This window comes from Barbus barbus (assembly GCF_936440315.1).
Source record: "Barbus barbus genome assembly, chromosome: 28".
NCBI lineage: Eukaryota > Metazoa > Chordata > Actinopteri > Cypriniformes > Cyprinidae > Barbus > Barbus barbus.
Window position 1 is genome coordinate 12,140,377 of NC_136756.1, and position 15,941 is coordinate 12,156,317.

Sequence of the window (15,941 nt, forward strand, 5' to 3'; positions counted from 1 at the left end):
GAAGTAGTACAGTAGACTGAAAAAGCTCTGTGCCTGGGCCTTTAGTTGCAGGTCCACCAATCAGGCACCAGACTGGACTCAAGCGGCTAAGTATGCAATATCTGTTTCTTGGCCGTTCGCTCATTCGGTATGCAATGTTCTGTTTCGGCCATGGCGTGGATGCAGCAGTCTTTTCGATATGTGTCTCTGTGTTCTTTCTGTTTGGTGTTTGTCTGAAAGAAAGAAAGCTGCAGTAGAGGAGAGAGGCATGAGTTTGGTCTGAAGATGATCATGAGGGGGTTTCCATCAGCCTTGTCCTCACTGTGCTGGCTTATGAAGTTCAGGTAGGTCTACATAGCGAGGTTTCCAAGAGCAAACAACAGACCGAGCATCAAAACATCAGATAGGGCTGGACTTGAATTTCTGGGGTCCTCTACTCTTGTGTTAGGTGGACTGCCAGGAACCTGTCAGGAAACAAATAAACAAAATAATATGATATGGAACACGAAATAATGAAAATAAGTCCAGGTCATTCTTTACAAAAACATACACAGGGATAACAAAAATTTGTAATGTAAATTTAATGTAATGCATTATTGTATTGCATTAATTTAATGAGTTTTTGGTATAATAATAATAATAATAATAATGTATTTTATAATATTAAATGTAAATGTATTTTATTTATACTTTTTATACTAACATTATTTTCATGATAATACATGTAGTAGTTGACAAATAGTGCCATAATGGTTCTGAATATCTTGCATTACAGTAATATAAATTATTATTATTATTGGTCATGAAAATAATGTCACGATGCAAACATATTAATTTGTTTTTATTTTGTAACTGACATTATTTTTATGAAACTGCATATAGTAGTATATAGTCGACAAATGCTACCATAATGTTTCTCAATATTTTCCTTTTTTTTACATTTTATATTTTGTATTTCACATTATTTTCAAAGGTGCTTGCCATTTTGTTCTCATTACAATTACATGAATATAATATTTTCACATTATATTACAGAAACACAAATTATTATTATTATTATTATTAATCATGAAAATAATGTCAAGATGAAAATATATATAATGCAAAAGTTCTTACATATTTCTCAGTTTTGATATAAAATACAACCTGGAAATATTCTGGACAGGGTTTGTGAGGTTCACCTAAACCCTCTCAAGTACAAGTTGAGCAAGTGACCATACAAGGGATATGTGTGATTACAACACATTTACAATAAAGCCGTGCAGTGGTGCTTTGTCTCTGGACGCAATATTCATTAGCCTTTTCCCCTCATGCACAAGCAGGAGATGCTTACAGATAATGCTTGAACTCACTGGCTTGGAAAGTTTCATCTTTGTATTTCTTACCTCACTTTCGCAGATGTAGTCTTTTGATGGATAGCAATCAAGTTCCTGCAAGGAAATAAGGTTATCCTTCAGATATGGAATTAAGTATAATACGATGGTGTCTTGTTTCAGAGATCTACAGTATCTCTCTGTAATGCATGTCTATCTTATCTACCATCTGACAATGAGTCTTATGTGAAGTGCTATCAGGCTCACTGATATGTCTCGCTCTTTTATAGATATTTTGTGGGTCAGAACCTCCAGAATATAGCGGCCCAGTTCAATAATGTAACCAGTCTGAGAGAAGAGTTTCTAGACAGAAAGAAGTGTTAAGAGATTCCAAAGTATAATTCAAAAACGTGCATATTAACACATGCAAATGCATTGTAATCCTCAAAATGTGAGAGAGTGTTAGTTTCTGCTCTGATGGTGCTCTTCCACAGATCTGTAAAGGGTAATAAAGGGACTGATGAGGCTCTTGCAGCAGCATGATTTATCTGAACTACAGGAATATAAATCAGAATATGTCATTGTCACTCAGTTTTTAAGCTTGCACTCAAAGAGATGTCATTTTGAAACAAAATCAGAGGGAACTTTGTTGAAGCTGGTAGTTGGATGTTTTAATTTTAGAACCACATATTTATCAACTTTTTTTTTTTTTTTTAATGAGCTTGTTTTAACTTAACTTCATTTAATGTCAAACTGGTATATTGCAATTTTTGTGCAGGAGAATTTTCAGTAAATTAGAGGACGACCATGCAAGTAGTCCCTACGAATGATAAGTAAATAATGAATGTTTTAATTTTTACTTCACCCATAATGCACTGGGTTCGATCCAACTCTTCGTGAGCGTGGCATTCAATTCCTTTCCTTTTTGACTGTTATAATTTTTTTTTGCTACAGATTTTTTCCTCCTTACCATGTATGTTTAATAATAATAAAAATATTGAAAAAGCCCTGGAGCTGTCAAAAGACTGTATTTCTGCAGTTTTATTTATTATATATAAAAAAAACCTCTCAGTGCAAGTAACACGGAAAATGAATACACATTGTTAACTTACATACAGAATGACATTGTAACAATACAAATCTAGTTAAAAATCCTTGCTTTTAAACTTTGCCATTTACCCTTAAAAAACAGAAAAAAATGGCATCAGCTTTTCACTAAGACCCAGAAATTTGACCATTTATAATGCAACTGCAACTGTGGTAAAATTGTGGTAAATAAACCGCCAATAGTGTTATACAGACAGACGTCCATATAGCTTGTCCGTACATATTGTCCCATTTTAAACATCTGGTTTTATTTTAAGCGACCGCTTTTGGCCATCTTCTTTTAATTGGCTGAATTCTCATAAGGTCTCATACTTCTGAAGGTCTTTACAAGGAGGTGCAAATCATTCCATTCATACTGACTCATAACCATACATTTATTCCTGCATCGCACGTTGTAAAATTCTGTTCCCCCAAACAAGGTCATCAAAGCTTGTTTGTCAAGACGTGGCTGCTGTATTGTTTATGACAAAGAAGGGTGGGATTGAACTAGTGCACTCGCACAGACTCAGACTCGCCCGAATCCAATAAATCTGTTTTCAATTAAGTTAGAATAAAGACTGAGACCTTTCAGCCGGGCCTAGAGTACATCCACGCGGCCAGGTTGGCATTTGCAATAAGACCACTGAGGCTTAGAAGAGATGTAATCATCTCCAGACACCTTCAAGATAGGACAGAAGTGTAGCACGTGGACAATGCCAATGCCTGGTTTCAGTGCTGCATTGTTTCTAAAGATATCAAGAACACCTCTCAGCGTTTTATAATTAAAATCGCATTCTTGCGGCAACATCCTGCATCTGTTTGCCTCTCACAAAGCTGCTGGTTTAATAAGGTGCTGTAGTCCAGAAAACCCAAAGGCCACATCACACATACAATAGCCAGGATGCAGAGACTGTATCCCATTGGGATTTAGTGCCTCAATTTGTGTGCTGCTCCCTTAGTCAGCCTTCTCTCCACACAATGCTATTTACCCGAGACTCAATCGATCTTAATCTCTCCTCCTCTGATTAAAAGGTAAAGCATGAAGGACTATTATAATGAGTGACTCCGAGATGTTTTGAAGTAAGTGCATTATATGAGCTGTTAAAGTGTGTGGGGGATTTCACTACAAACCCCTGTGTCTTATTTATGAACAAACTAGGTTTAAGCAAGCACAAAATGTTGTGTGATTGTAATTAAATATTTTATCAAATGTATTTTCCATGCAGTCATACATGGCTCCTTCTATGTAAATTAGCCGCATTGTGCCATATTCTTAAACATTCTGTGCTATTTATTTATATAATTTGTGTATTCTTCAAATGATGACCATATGATGGAGTTTTAACCACACGTATTTACAGACGTTTGGTATAGCTGAGTGCACATTTTCATTTTAAAGAGCCGATTCGAGTGGAAATCTATACTCAAAACACTGATTCCTTTGTGTCATCATTCAAAATGTTCACTAAAAGCATGTAGCCTATTAAAATGTTTTAATAAAAATATATGTAGACAAATATTTATATTGCTGTATATTTTGCTGTATTTAGTATTGTTAGATTGCTTCATGTTAGGTATCTTCCTTGATTTCATCCACAGTGTGGAAAAGTTTCAAAATTAGTTATTTTATTTTTTACATTTATTGTATATTATTTTATATTAACATTCTAATCTGGTGCAAAACATTTATTTAATTTTTTTCTTTACTTTTTATGTCATTTTAGTTTAGTTAATTTGTAATTTAAAATAAATAAATAAAAGTGTGGGAAAACATTTTGATTTATTTCAACATTCTAATTTTGCAAACAACTGTGGAAAACACTGACTGATTTTATTTTATTTTTTATTTATAGTTCTAATTAAAAAAAAAAAAAAAAAAACTGTGTTGGAAAATTTGTTGATTTATGTTAACTTCCAATTTTGCATATAACAGATAACAGTGTGAAAAATGTGTATTATTTTATTTTATTTTATTATTACTTTAATTTAGTTCTAATTAAAAAAAAAAAAAGGAAAATGGTTGATTTATTTTAACATTATAATTTTGCAAATAAGAATGTGGAAAATATGTTTTTATTAATTTAATTTAATTTAATTTAATTTAATTTAATTTAATTTAATTTAATTTTATTTTATTTTATTTTATTTTATTTTATTTTATTTTATTTTATTTTAGTTTAGTATTGCCCTCAGAACTGGCTTGCTGTGCTAATACAGATGTGTTTTTGCACCATTGCCTGATTTTCATAATGATTTTTATAATTCCTTTAGTGAATCGGGTGCTAAAACTACCCATGAAAATAAACAACACTATCAGTAGGTGCGATTCAATTGTAGTAAATTTCCCCCATTATGTTTATATCTTCCTGTTCATGCCCATAACTGCAAATGCACTATTCACTTAATAGTAAGTTCAAGTGAAGGAAATACTACTACAGTTACCACTATGTAATTATTTATCAGTGTTTGTATATAGTACGTCTCTTTATTTTGTTTTATGTGTCATTTCACCTGATCTATGAATGTAGTGATTGTGTTGAATTACCGTTAGCTCATGCAGTGAACTTTCAGCGTCTCCTGTGTAAACATGCATAATTAGATGCAGGCTTAGGCAAAAGCCATAACTGCCAGAACTGCAGCTAGCAAAGAGAGTGAGCAAAAGACAGAGCGAGAGACGGAGGAAGGGACTGAAATTGTGTGTTGACAGGCGGGGATGTTGGTGGGGGGGTGAGAGAAACAGAGGACAGTGACTAAAAGCCAATTAATTAGCGAGAGCGGTGATGTGTGTCAGCTGCCTGTTGACATCAGCCCAGATCTCTGTTCACAGCTCTGCTAATGCCCTCCTCTCTCCCCTGAGCTTCTCAACATCTCCCTCCATTTCTCTTCCACTCATTCACATCTCAGCTCTTTGCTGTAGAAGTCTCACACTTGTCCTGATTGTTTACACAGAAAAACACAGAAAGACACTGATGTGTAGCCTTGCACAGCTACATACAACTCAACACGCAAATACTTGCAAAATCATTTATCCTGGTACACAGCTCTTTCACAGGCCTTTGTGGGAGCAAACCATGCTTCAAATCAACCTTATTTTTAACATAAGACTGGGCATGGCCATTTCTAACTTGAATGTGTGAATTATAATGAACGATTTGTGTGATACATTATAATAACAAATGCCCTCAAAAGGTAAGAATTTCCCAGGTGCACTTGAAGGCAGCATCATTTTCTAATTCTTTCTTGCCAATTTTTTTTTGGCATTAAAACTAATTCTTTGTCATAGTATCTCTTATTTAAATCAGAAATTATGTTATTAAAGAAGGAAGGTAACACTTACTAATAACATTGAGTTGTAAGTCATTTATAAGTGATTAGTTAATGATTAACTAATCTTTACAAAACATGACGTGTTCATAAATGATTAATAGGTGATATGTTAATATTTCTATCAGTGTTTTGTAGATTAAGTTATAAATAATTTACAAGTGATTAGATGAACTAATAATTTACAAAAACATGTCTATATATTCACAAATGATTATTAAGTAGTATGCTAATTACAAATCTGTTGCAAGTAATCCTTAAAAAATTGCATATCATGAAATAATCAAATAGATCCTTAGTAATCATCATACCACAAGGCTGTTGAATGCTTGATTCTGATTGGTTGACGAACATTCTAAGATGTGCTATAGACCAATTTCATGTAGATGTCACCGTTACGTCACTCGCAGCTGCGCGCGCATTGTGGTGGCAGAAACACACTGGTAACGAGGAGTGAAACGGGAAAAATCCACGGAATAAGAGATCAAATGTATTGTTGTGCCTTTGGATGTCAGAATCGGAATGCAAATCATTTTTATAGAATACTGTAATCAAAAATGCCATTTGAAGCCAAACGCAGACATTTAAACGGGCAGACTTATTAATGAAACCTACTATGATTAATATACTTTAAAAGCATAAATTTGATTTAAACAATTGGTCTATGTAATATTCACATATGCAGTTCATTTGGGAACATATTATATTTGCCCTACAGTTACAGGATGAAATACTATTTAAACCTACAACATTTTACATTTAACATTACCTATTTTGTCTCACAATTATTTTTTGAGACATTTTATCTCGCAAATGCAACTTTATATTTTGTATTTCGGACTTTATAATTTGATTTAACAATATAGCGAGTTTGTCCATTCTGAAGGGGAAAAAACGCCAGAAGTGTGGGATATGAACGGCGAGTTGATTTTTCTTATCAGAATTTTGAGATATAATCTCAAGTCAGAATTTTTAAATATTGAAATTTAAAAAAAAAATGTTATGCATCTCACTACTATGTCATGTATGAAATTATGTCTGTGTGTTTGTGTGAAAAACAAGAAACTGACAATTTAACTTTTATATTTTTAATCATTTGTAATTGTATATAGATTGTTATGAGTAATTGTGTTTGGAATAATAATGTAGCAGTAAAAATAGTTGCCTGTTGAAATTTAAATATATAGGCCTATATCATCTTCATGACTACATAGACACAGTAAGTTTGACTTTACTGTACAAGTTAGATGTGAGTCACTCAACTGAAGGGAATCCTGTCAGATCGTCCATCCTTTGAGTAAAAGTGTGTGTGGGTCGGCCAATCTGGTTTCGTCCATTAAAGTTAACCTTTTCAAATAACAATCGTGGTCCCAGGCAGTGAGAGACCTTACATGTGCAGGTAAAATCTGAATTTCTCCAGTTATTGTTAAAAAAACAGCATTCTTGGCTAGCGTTAGTGAAGCGTTCAGGGGAATCTTTCTGCCACCACCTAAGCCCCGCCCACAGAAAAACGTTGCAATGTTTACTAACAGGAAAAGGGTCTATTGTGGTTACACTTTTTTCAATAGTCCACTTTAGACATAGTATGCATACATAGATCACTATTCAACTGCTCCAGGCACATTAACTCGCCTGCCATCTTGGAACGGTCGACATGTTGTTACTCACAGTAAAAATGAATGGCATTTCCAAAATGCCACACTATGCGCAGCCGCTGGTTGTAAGACCCACAGAGATTTAAATTACCGAAGGAATGGGTAAAGCATTTTGCAGGTGAGAGTGTGTTGGTTTGTGTATTATATGTATAAACTTCTTGTATTGACAAACTTCGTCTTGTTGTAGTTTAGCAAAATCATCTGCTGAAGTCTATTGCAGACATATTCATACATGCGTAATTACGGTTGCAGATGAATAGTCAACTTGCTTTTGAGTGTTCACGGCCCGGCTTTGACAGTTCCAGTATGGTTTACATATAGAGGCCTATAGAAACAGCCACTAATGAGGCATCTATGTATATATATCTATGACTTTAGACAATCTACTAACTATAAGTAATTTTGATTCTACATGTCAACTAACTCTTATTAGAATATTAGTAGGCTGTTGGGTTACGGATAGGGCTATAGAATAAGTTGATGTGCATTTGTTAAGTTATAGGCATCAAAAGAAAGTGTTCGCAGATATTAGATAGTCTACTAATACTCTAATGACTGCTAGTTGACATGTAGTTGCAAAGTTACTTGAAGTTAGTAGAATGTCTAAAATGAACTATTGAAATAGTGTTACCACTATTATTTTGCAGGAAATCCATAGCTATGAAGTACTTCCATCTCTGTCAACCACATTACATTATCAATTTGCCAAATTATTTCAGTTCAGGTCCTTACAACCTACAACAACAAATAAACCTGCAAATAATAACCTACAAATACACTGATCAAGCAAATTATTATCACTAACAATAGGATAAAAATTATGGTTTCTTTGTTTTTCCAAAGAAATTGCATTTTGTTTTCTATTAATTGAATTGAATTGAATTTCATTTAATTTTTGCAGCAGGAACCGTATGAATAACTAGATGAATATCTGATAATTCATGCCAATGGAGCACTGGAAACGATTTATAGGTTTGGGTGAATAGAATCGTTGCCACAGTTGTGCCCATGAGCAAGTCTTGTCACATCTACATGTAGATTCTGTGAAGGAACATCCTTCCTGCCTCAGGCGCACTTTAAGTGCTATTGGACCTGCTAGATCGAGCAAAGCGCCCCCTTTGCATTTCACCTCCAAAATTCACTGTGATGCCGAACCCTGCCTGGAATTAAAACACGGTAAACAGAGCGAGACTTTGCCCGTTTTCTCTCTACCTGTCAGAATGATAAAAATTGCCCATGGCAAACTATTCATCTTTCATTTGAGTGGGACCAGAAGAAAAATAGGAGTTTCAGCAATGGGGTGAATCTGTGATGCGCATCTGACACATTTCTGAATTGCTAGAGAATGGTGAAGTTTACCAATGTTTCCCCTGAGGCAGTCTCTAATTATAAACTTCCTGCTTGGGTAATGCACTAATTATCATTTTTACAATAAATTAAGCATTGCTCTACTGGCTCAGCACGTACAGATACACACACGCGCGCGCAAACACATGCAGTGTAAATAGTGGCATGCAGTTTTGTGGCTCCACTGGGAAATTGTGAGGACACATTTTTCTGTCTGGTCTATTTGTGCTGTTTTCAGGGGTACATTGAATCATTTTACATTTTCAACTTTAATGTGTTAATTATGAGCCCGTCAGCATCTCTGGAGAGTATTCTGCACTGAAAAACTGTGTGTGTGTGTGTGTGTGTGTGTGTGTGTGTGTGCACACGCGCAGTTAACCAAACAAAGGTACAAATGTCAACTAATTTATTTCTTGTTGTTTGTTTGTTTTACAGCTTTTCATAGCTTGACTATTGTCAACTAGTCCAATCAATTGTTAATTAAATGCAAAGTGGCAGTTAGCATACAATATTTCTGTGTAAATATGTTGCCATGTTTTTTTTCACTTCAATATGTATGACTAAAATAAATGAGTAAAGTATGTAATTGATGCTCTGTAAATGCAAATTTGTTAGTGGTGAGATCTAAATATTTACAATGCAACATGTTCAGTATTTTAATTCATTCACACAGCTGCTTCTTTTACTTTCTGCATAGGTGACACCTACATTTCTTCTAAACTTATCCTTGTGGAAAAAAGTCCACTTTAATTTTATAGACTTTAGTACAAATGCACCTTCAAACCAATTAAGGGCACTTCTTTTTCACCATGTATTACTGACTCAGATCCACATTATCATTAAAGGTGGGGTAAGCGATGTCTACAGTGCTGGAAAGCCGATCCGATATTTACATGGGTCCTACTTGCCTAATCATTCCGCATACGTTTTCCTCTTTTGTTTTTTAACCGCCATCTCTATCTTTCTGTCGTCACTCAGCTCGGCTAATGTCCATCATCTGCACTGATGAGCGCTCTCTCCTCTGCATCATGAGTAGACACGCCGCTTACTGCTGATTGGCTACAAGTTTGTTTTGGTACTCGGCCCGACTCAGTTTTCTAAAGCTTTTTTGAAAACTTACGTACCCCACCTTTAAAATTTACAATGTAATATACAATGCTAAAACTACTCAACTTCATAAAATCTGACTTACATTCAAATTCGCACAGGACGATATGATGCAGGGCTCCTCCCCAGGTTCCATAGTTGTTTTAGGGACATTGGCAGTGGGCTCAAGGTCAGGTTTTACTGAGCCTGCAGTAGGCTGAGGATCAAACTTGGGTAGCGACCCATAGCCGAAGGCCTGGATAGCATTTCCTGTGGGAAAAGAAAAGGAAAAACACATTGATTCAAAGCACATTTTCATAAGAGAATGTTTCCGCAGGAAGTCAGAAAGTCTTATTTAACTCGAGAATTTAACTCGCCAGATCCCTTGAGGAGAAAAGTAGTGTGTGTCGTCTTCTCCAAGTTTGTTAGGAATGAGGCATAGTTAACTGTATTTGGGGGTCAGCAGTTCAGCTAAATGCTAGTTCTGCAACGCTTGCCGATTTTGAATCAGTTAATTGCTAGAAAAACAAAACAAGACACATATCAACATACACACACACACACACACACACACACACACACACACACACAGGCTATCTTAAAATTATGTGAGCTGGCTTGCTGTCTCTGGAGTACATGTTGCTAACATGAAATCCCAGGACATTAATTGTGTCTGTCAATTTATTATGGGATTATCATGTTCTCAGTAAGGATATGTTGTATTTGATCCTACCTTACAGTTCACCTAAATCGAGGTATTGTTAATTTTTGCAACAACTGTCACATCCAAATTTTGCCTACAATTCCTCAAAATGCAGTCTACGAAAGCAGCTTGCTAGGTTTGGTAAGAGAGCCATGATCTACATAAAATCCATGCAAATTATACTGTATCCATGCATGTTTTGACTGGAGAAATCTCTCTCAGCCTATCTCACAGTGGGATATTGGATGAACTGTCTTCTGAGCTAATGCCTGAAGCTCTGTAGCTTATTATCTTATGTTTTCATTTTTCCGCTTTGTTATTTATTTCACTCTCTGGAAGATATTCCTGCCAAGCAATTAAACAATTTTGGGGGGAATTTCCTAGATTCTCTTATATTTGCCTCCTAATAATAATCATTTTAATAATCTCTAATAATGCATTTTTTGTTTAACCGTTGATGTACAAAGTCTGTTTTCTAACATTATTTTCCAAAAGCTGGCCTGTCCTTGTCAACATGGCAGGAAACCGCTTCACTGTAAACTATTGGTATTTTCTTTGAGCATAACTCAGACAAACAAGATGTTTTTGCCACAGCTATGAACCATGATTTGCTACATGCTATTGCTAGTTGCTAAGGCTTTGCTAGAGAGCATTTGACTGGACACAATTATTATCTCATGCAAAGTATAATACAAATACATTTACATATTTATGTGCTTAAAAAATGCTCTGCAATTGTACTTTTGCTAACTGTTATACTTAAAACTGACAAATTGGAACAACTAATTTTGTACTTAGTGCACTTTGTTTTGTTATATACTAAAGATATACTTCAGTATATTTGATTGTGCTAAAGTGGAACTATTGCAAATATACTTCAGGTACACTTTAAATAGCTTGCATTTAAAGACCAATATTACTCAAAGATCATACAATCCTCATCAATAGTGACATTAAAACACATTTTAGGCTTAATATTAAGAAATGTGCATTGTGCACAAGTGATACTCTGAAATCAGTAAGTCTCAAGCAACATGTCGGTAAATATGTTAACAAAATTGAATTATACTTAGAATTAAATAAACACAATTTTATTATATTACATTTTACTAGAGAATTCACATTAGCGAACTCTGTGGACAAAAAATGGTCAATTGTCTCTTTTAAAGTAAGCAGATTTCTGTTGGGCAACAAGACAAATGTACTTAACCAACCAATCTTTTGTGAAATCGGCATGGTAAAATCTATCGTCCTCACATGAAATTCCCAGCTGCTTGTATTCCTATTGACATGACTGGATTTCTCCCACAAAAAAATGTCGAACAAAGGTAAATTCTTAACTACAGAGACTAAAAGCCACAAAACAAATTTGTATTTAATGCTAAAAATCTAGATGATGAATGAATGAATTAGATTATTATTTCAAAATAAGCCATAAAAGTCATTTTAAATGACTGGACTAACACAATATCACTATGAAATGTCAAAAAAGGAGTCTTGTAGCAGCACATGATAACAAGTCAGTCTGGAAGCCTTATTTAGCCTCAGCCTACCTGTTTACTTTCTGCTAACAAGCATGACATTAGCTACAAAACAATCAGACATTTATGATTCTGCAGGTGGGTAGAGCTTCCACACATGGAATGAATTTTGTAATGGAAAGTAAACACAAAACATGGCAGGTTTCAAACACCATAGCTGCAGCATTCAGGTAAAAAGAAACCTATTCATAAACAACCGCATTCTCGTATAAGTACCGCATCCTCAATTACTTATCAAAAAGCTGAGTATAAATTCTGAATTGAATGTGAATGCTGAAAGCTAAGTGGTGAGTGAAGCTGGAAGGGTCAAACTTTACAGAAGAAAGGCTTTAATAACAAAAGAAGAAAGACTTACGGAGACAGGTGTTTTCTCTGAAGTCCTGTAGAAATTTCTCACACTCTTCCTCCTGATTCCCGCTGCCTCTGCAGGTACACCAGGGGGAGATGGTGAAGTTTGAGTGACCTGAGTCCATGTAGTTAGGAGTCATATCTGTGCCTATAGGGAGAACAAATCAAACGAATTAAGTCATTCTAGGCTACTGAATAATGTGCATCACAGTAAATTATTAAATTAACATGAACATCAACATTACTTTTCAGAGGTGAAATTTAGAATATTTTATTTATCTATTTATGTTTTATTATTATCAATGAATGAGCCGAAATAACAAAAACAAATATTTTTCAGTTTAATTATATTTGAATTTTTGTTAATATTTACTAAAGATGGTGTACAAAAGTTTGATAAAATATTAATAGTTCTTTTCTCATGTTCTGTTGACATTGACTTGCATTTTTAATATTATGCAATACATTTCTGTTCAAAAGTCAGTCAAATTATTTAATTGTTTTATAAAGCAGTATCTTAAGCTCACAAAAGCTGCATTTGTTTTAATCAAAAGTATTTTAATATAATAATATTCTATTAAAGAGAAAATAATATTTGTACAATTTAAAACAACTGTTTTCTATTTAAATATATTTTAAAATGTAATTTATTCCAGTGATGCACAGCTGAATTTTCAGCATAGTTTTTAATCAATGCTCTATCAATGTTGAAAACAGTTCTGCTGCTCAATATTTATTTATTAATTATTATTATTATTATTATATTTACTTATTTATTTTTTTGTGGAAACCAAGATACATTTCTTTCAGAATTCTTTGATGAATGGAAAGTTAAAAAGAACAGCATTTATTTGAAATATAAATTATTGGTAACAGGTCTTTACTTTTGATCAGTTTAATGCATCCTTGATGAATAAAAGTATTAATCTATCAATTGATAAATATTAGATATTGAGGACAGACAGACAGACAGACAGACAGACAGACAGACAGACAGACAGACAGACAGATAGATAGATAGATAGATAGATAGATAGATAGATAGATAGATAGATAGATAGATAGATAGATAGATAGATAGATAGATAGATAGATAGATAGATAGACATTCACTACATTTATTTCTGTTGTATATCTATATCCCAAACTAAAATAAAACATTATTCAGCTCACCGATGAGTCTGGTGTAAGATGCAAGGCAGGCCTGATAGTCATCGTTGAGGCAGCTGCTGATGGAGTGAGGGGTCATCTGACAGTTTGTGTGGAAATCAGCCAGTCGTGACCTTGGCACAAAAACACAACAGCAGCATGCCAACATGAAACTACTTTCCATGAAAAACAAAGTGCAGTCAGTCTATAGTTTTGCCTAGGGGTGAAAAATTGGGGAAAGTTTGTGCATATGTGTTTATGCCTGAAGAGGCCAGCTGCAGTCCACAAAGGACAGAGTTTGAGTCTGTGCATGTTCAGAGTCATCTTCAGCTTCACACATCACTGCTTTTTCTTCAAGATAAGGCAAAATCGTGACCATTTCTCTCTCTTTTGCTGTCTTTCTTTCTCTTTCTTTTTTCCTCTGTCCATTAGTTAGTCATCGTTGCTGACCGTGACCGCAGCATGTTTGTGGTTCAGAGGCATCTTGAGGGTCAGGCAGAAGACAGGACATCCTCTCTGTAGCATGAGAGAGCACAAGAGCTTCCACAAATACTTCAACTGTGTTCTTATAGTTTAGCCTTCCAATCATTGGCAATTTGTTGTTGCAGAGAATTTGAAACATTGTCAGACAAGTTTACAGACGCCGTTGAAGTTTACAGACGCCACTGATGTGCAGCATTTCTGTCTGCCTCCTACAGGAGATCTGGGAGCAGCTGCTGTGTGGCCCAACAATTATACAGACACAGCGGACGTTTCTCAACACCCACAGACATCACTGGTCCAACCACACACACAACACATAGTCATCTGTCCTTTACATTTACAGCCATTTCTTTGCTGTTTGGTTGCTTATCTGAACAGTTTATAACAGAAATCTGCATGATGTCATTAGTACTCATACTGTAGGTATTGTTTGTTCCAGTACGCATACATTTCCATACATTTGCCCAGAGACTAACACATATATTATAACATATAGACAGCCTCTAAAACAGCGATGGTGATCGATATGTCCAAATGTTTATGAAGCATTTTAGGTTAATAGAATATTGAATTCATGGACTTAATAGGTTAATTTTATTTTATTTCATTAATATGGTTAATGAGGTCAAAAATGATCTGTATAATAGTATACTGTAACTATGTGCACTATTTTTCAAAAGTTTGTGGTTAAAATGTAAACTAAAAACTAAAGTGTACACTCTATACTAAAAATCTGCAGCTGTGTAAATGTAGCTAATGTGATTTCCAGATTCCTCATTTTGTCTAAACAAACATTATGTGTCTGTTCTTTATTATTTATTATAATGAAGGATTTGAAACATTACTGAGAAGATTATTTCATCATCGTTTAAATCTGCTAAAAAGGCTTTTCTCAAAGACAGAAATCCAAAGAGGCTATGTAGCTTATTTACTCCTCGTACAGTGTACCAGGAAGATACTTTTCTGTAGTTCAGAACAAAACCATATCTAATCATGAACATGTTTTATGTTAAATATACAAATACGAGGAATATGATTTTTACCATGGAGGATTTGCAGGAGACCAAACCAACAAGCAATTAAATCACATCATGCAGCGCTTCTTATAGTCCGACTAGTTGGGGGGGAAATCACATTGAAAACAAAAACTGCATAAATCATTTATCAGCCTCGCAGTTGCGTCATTCATATTAAGTTAGCTCCACAGAAGAATGGTTTCTCAAACAACCCTACTATTAAAATCTGATTACAAAAGTTTGCTTGAATCACAGTATGATTATTGTGTTTCACCTCCAGTCTTTATAACTGCTCTTTCAAAAACCACTTGGCAAATGCTGTTGTTCAAATGCCTTTTGTTGCACTCTAAAGTTTGAGTCAGACTGAAAGTACAGTTAGAAGTGGGTCTCTGTGGAATGTAGTACTACTAAACACAGATACAGTCCCAGCGGCATCCGGTGTGTATTTAACTCATACACTCCCTCATTTGTAAATGCACCTTTTAATTAGCATACAGCTAAAGACCCTGCTGTGATTTACATGTCTAATTACATCTGTTCGCCGCTGGAATCAAATGGAGAAGTGCAAAAAATACTGATGTACCAGTTGGGTTCCCAACATGATATAAATACTAGAAAGAATAGGGGCTGGAAGTCATAAAAGTTCACAAAACTTTCCAAGCTCTTTGTTCCAACTTTTTTAAACGATTGCACAATATAATAAACGGGCAAGAGGTTTTATATTCTGTAGTACATTTACAATGTTTTTGTTTTTCAAAGCAAAACCAACAATGCCAAATTAAATATATACATGACACAATTTTGGCAAAAGCAAAGTTTATTCCAATGCTTTCACTTATAAATAATGCAAAAGTCCATATCCTAAATAAATTATTGCAAGGGTTTCTGTGAAAAATCAAGGCTTACTCTTT

General features: G+C 34.6%; 1 protein-coding gene across 1 annotated transcript in view; it reads right to left on the reverse strand.

The window, feature by feature from the left end:
• Window positions 1–329: 329 nt before the first annotated feature.
• The window catches only part of LOC306848789 (GDNF family receptor alpha-2-like), a gene marked incomplete at both ends in the record, with an annotated part of 92,052 nt that continues 76,440 nt past the window's right edge, over window positions 330–15,941 (reverse strand). Inside the window, 5 exons of the mRNA XM_079383557.1 lie at window positions 330–443; window positions 1,365–1,409; window positions 9,897–10,060; window positions 12,390–12,530; window positions 13,556–13,665. Coding sequence (XP_079239683.1) covers window positions 330–443; window positions 1,365–1,409; window positions 9,897–10,060; window positions 12,390–12,530; window positions 13,556–13,665 — 574 coding nt within the window. The remainder of the gene's footprint in view (window positions 444–1,364; window positions 1,410–9,896; window positions 10,061–12,389; window positions 12,531–13,555; window positions 13,666–15,941) is intronic.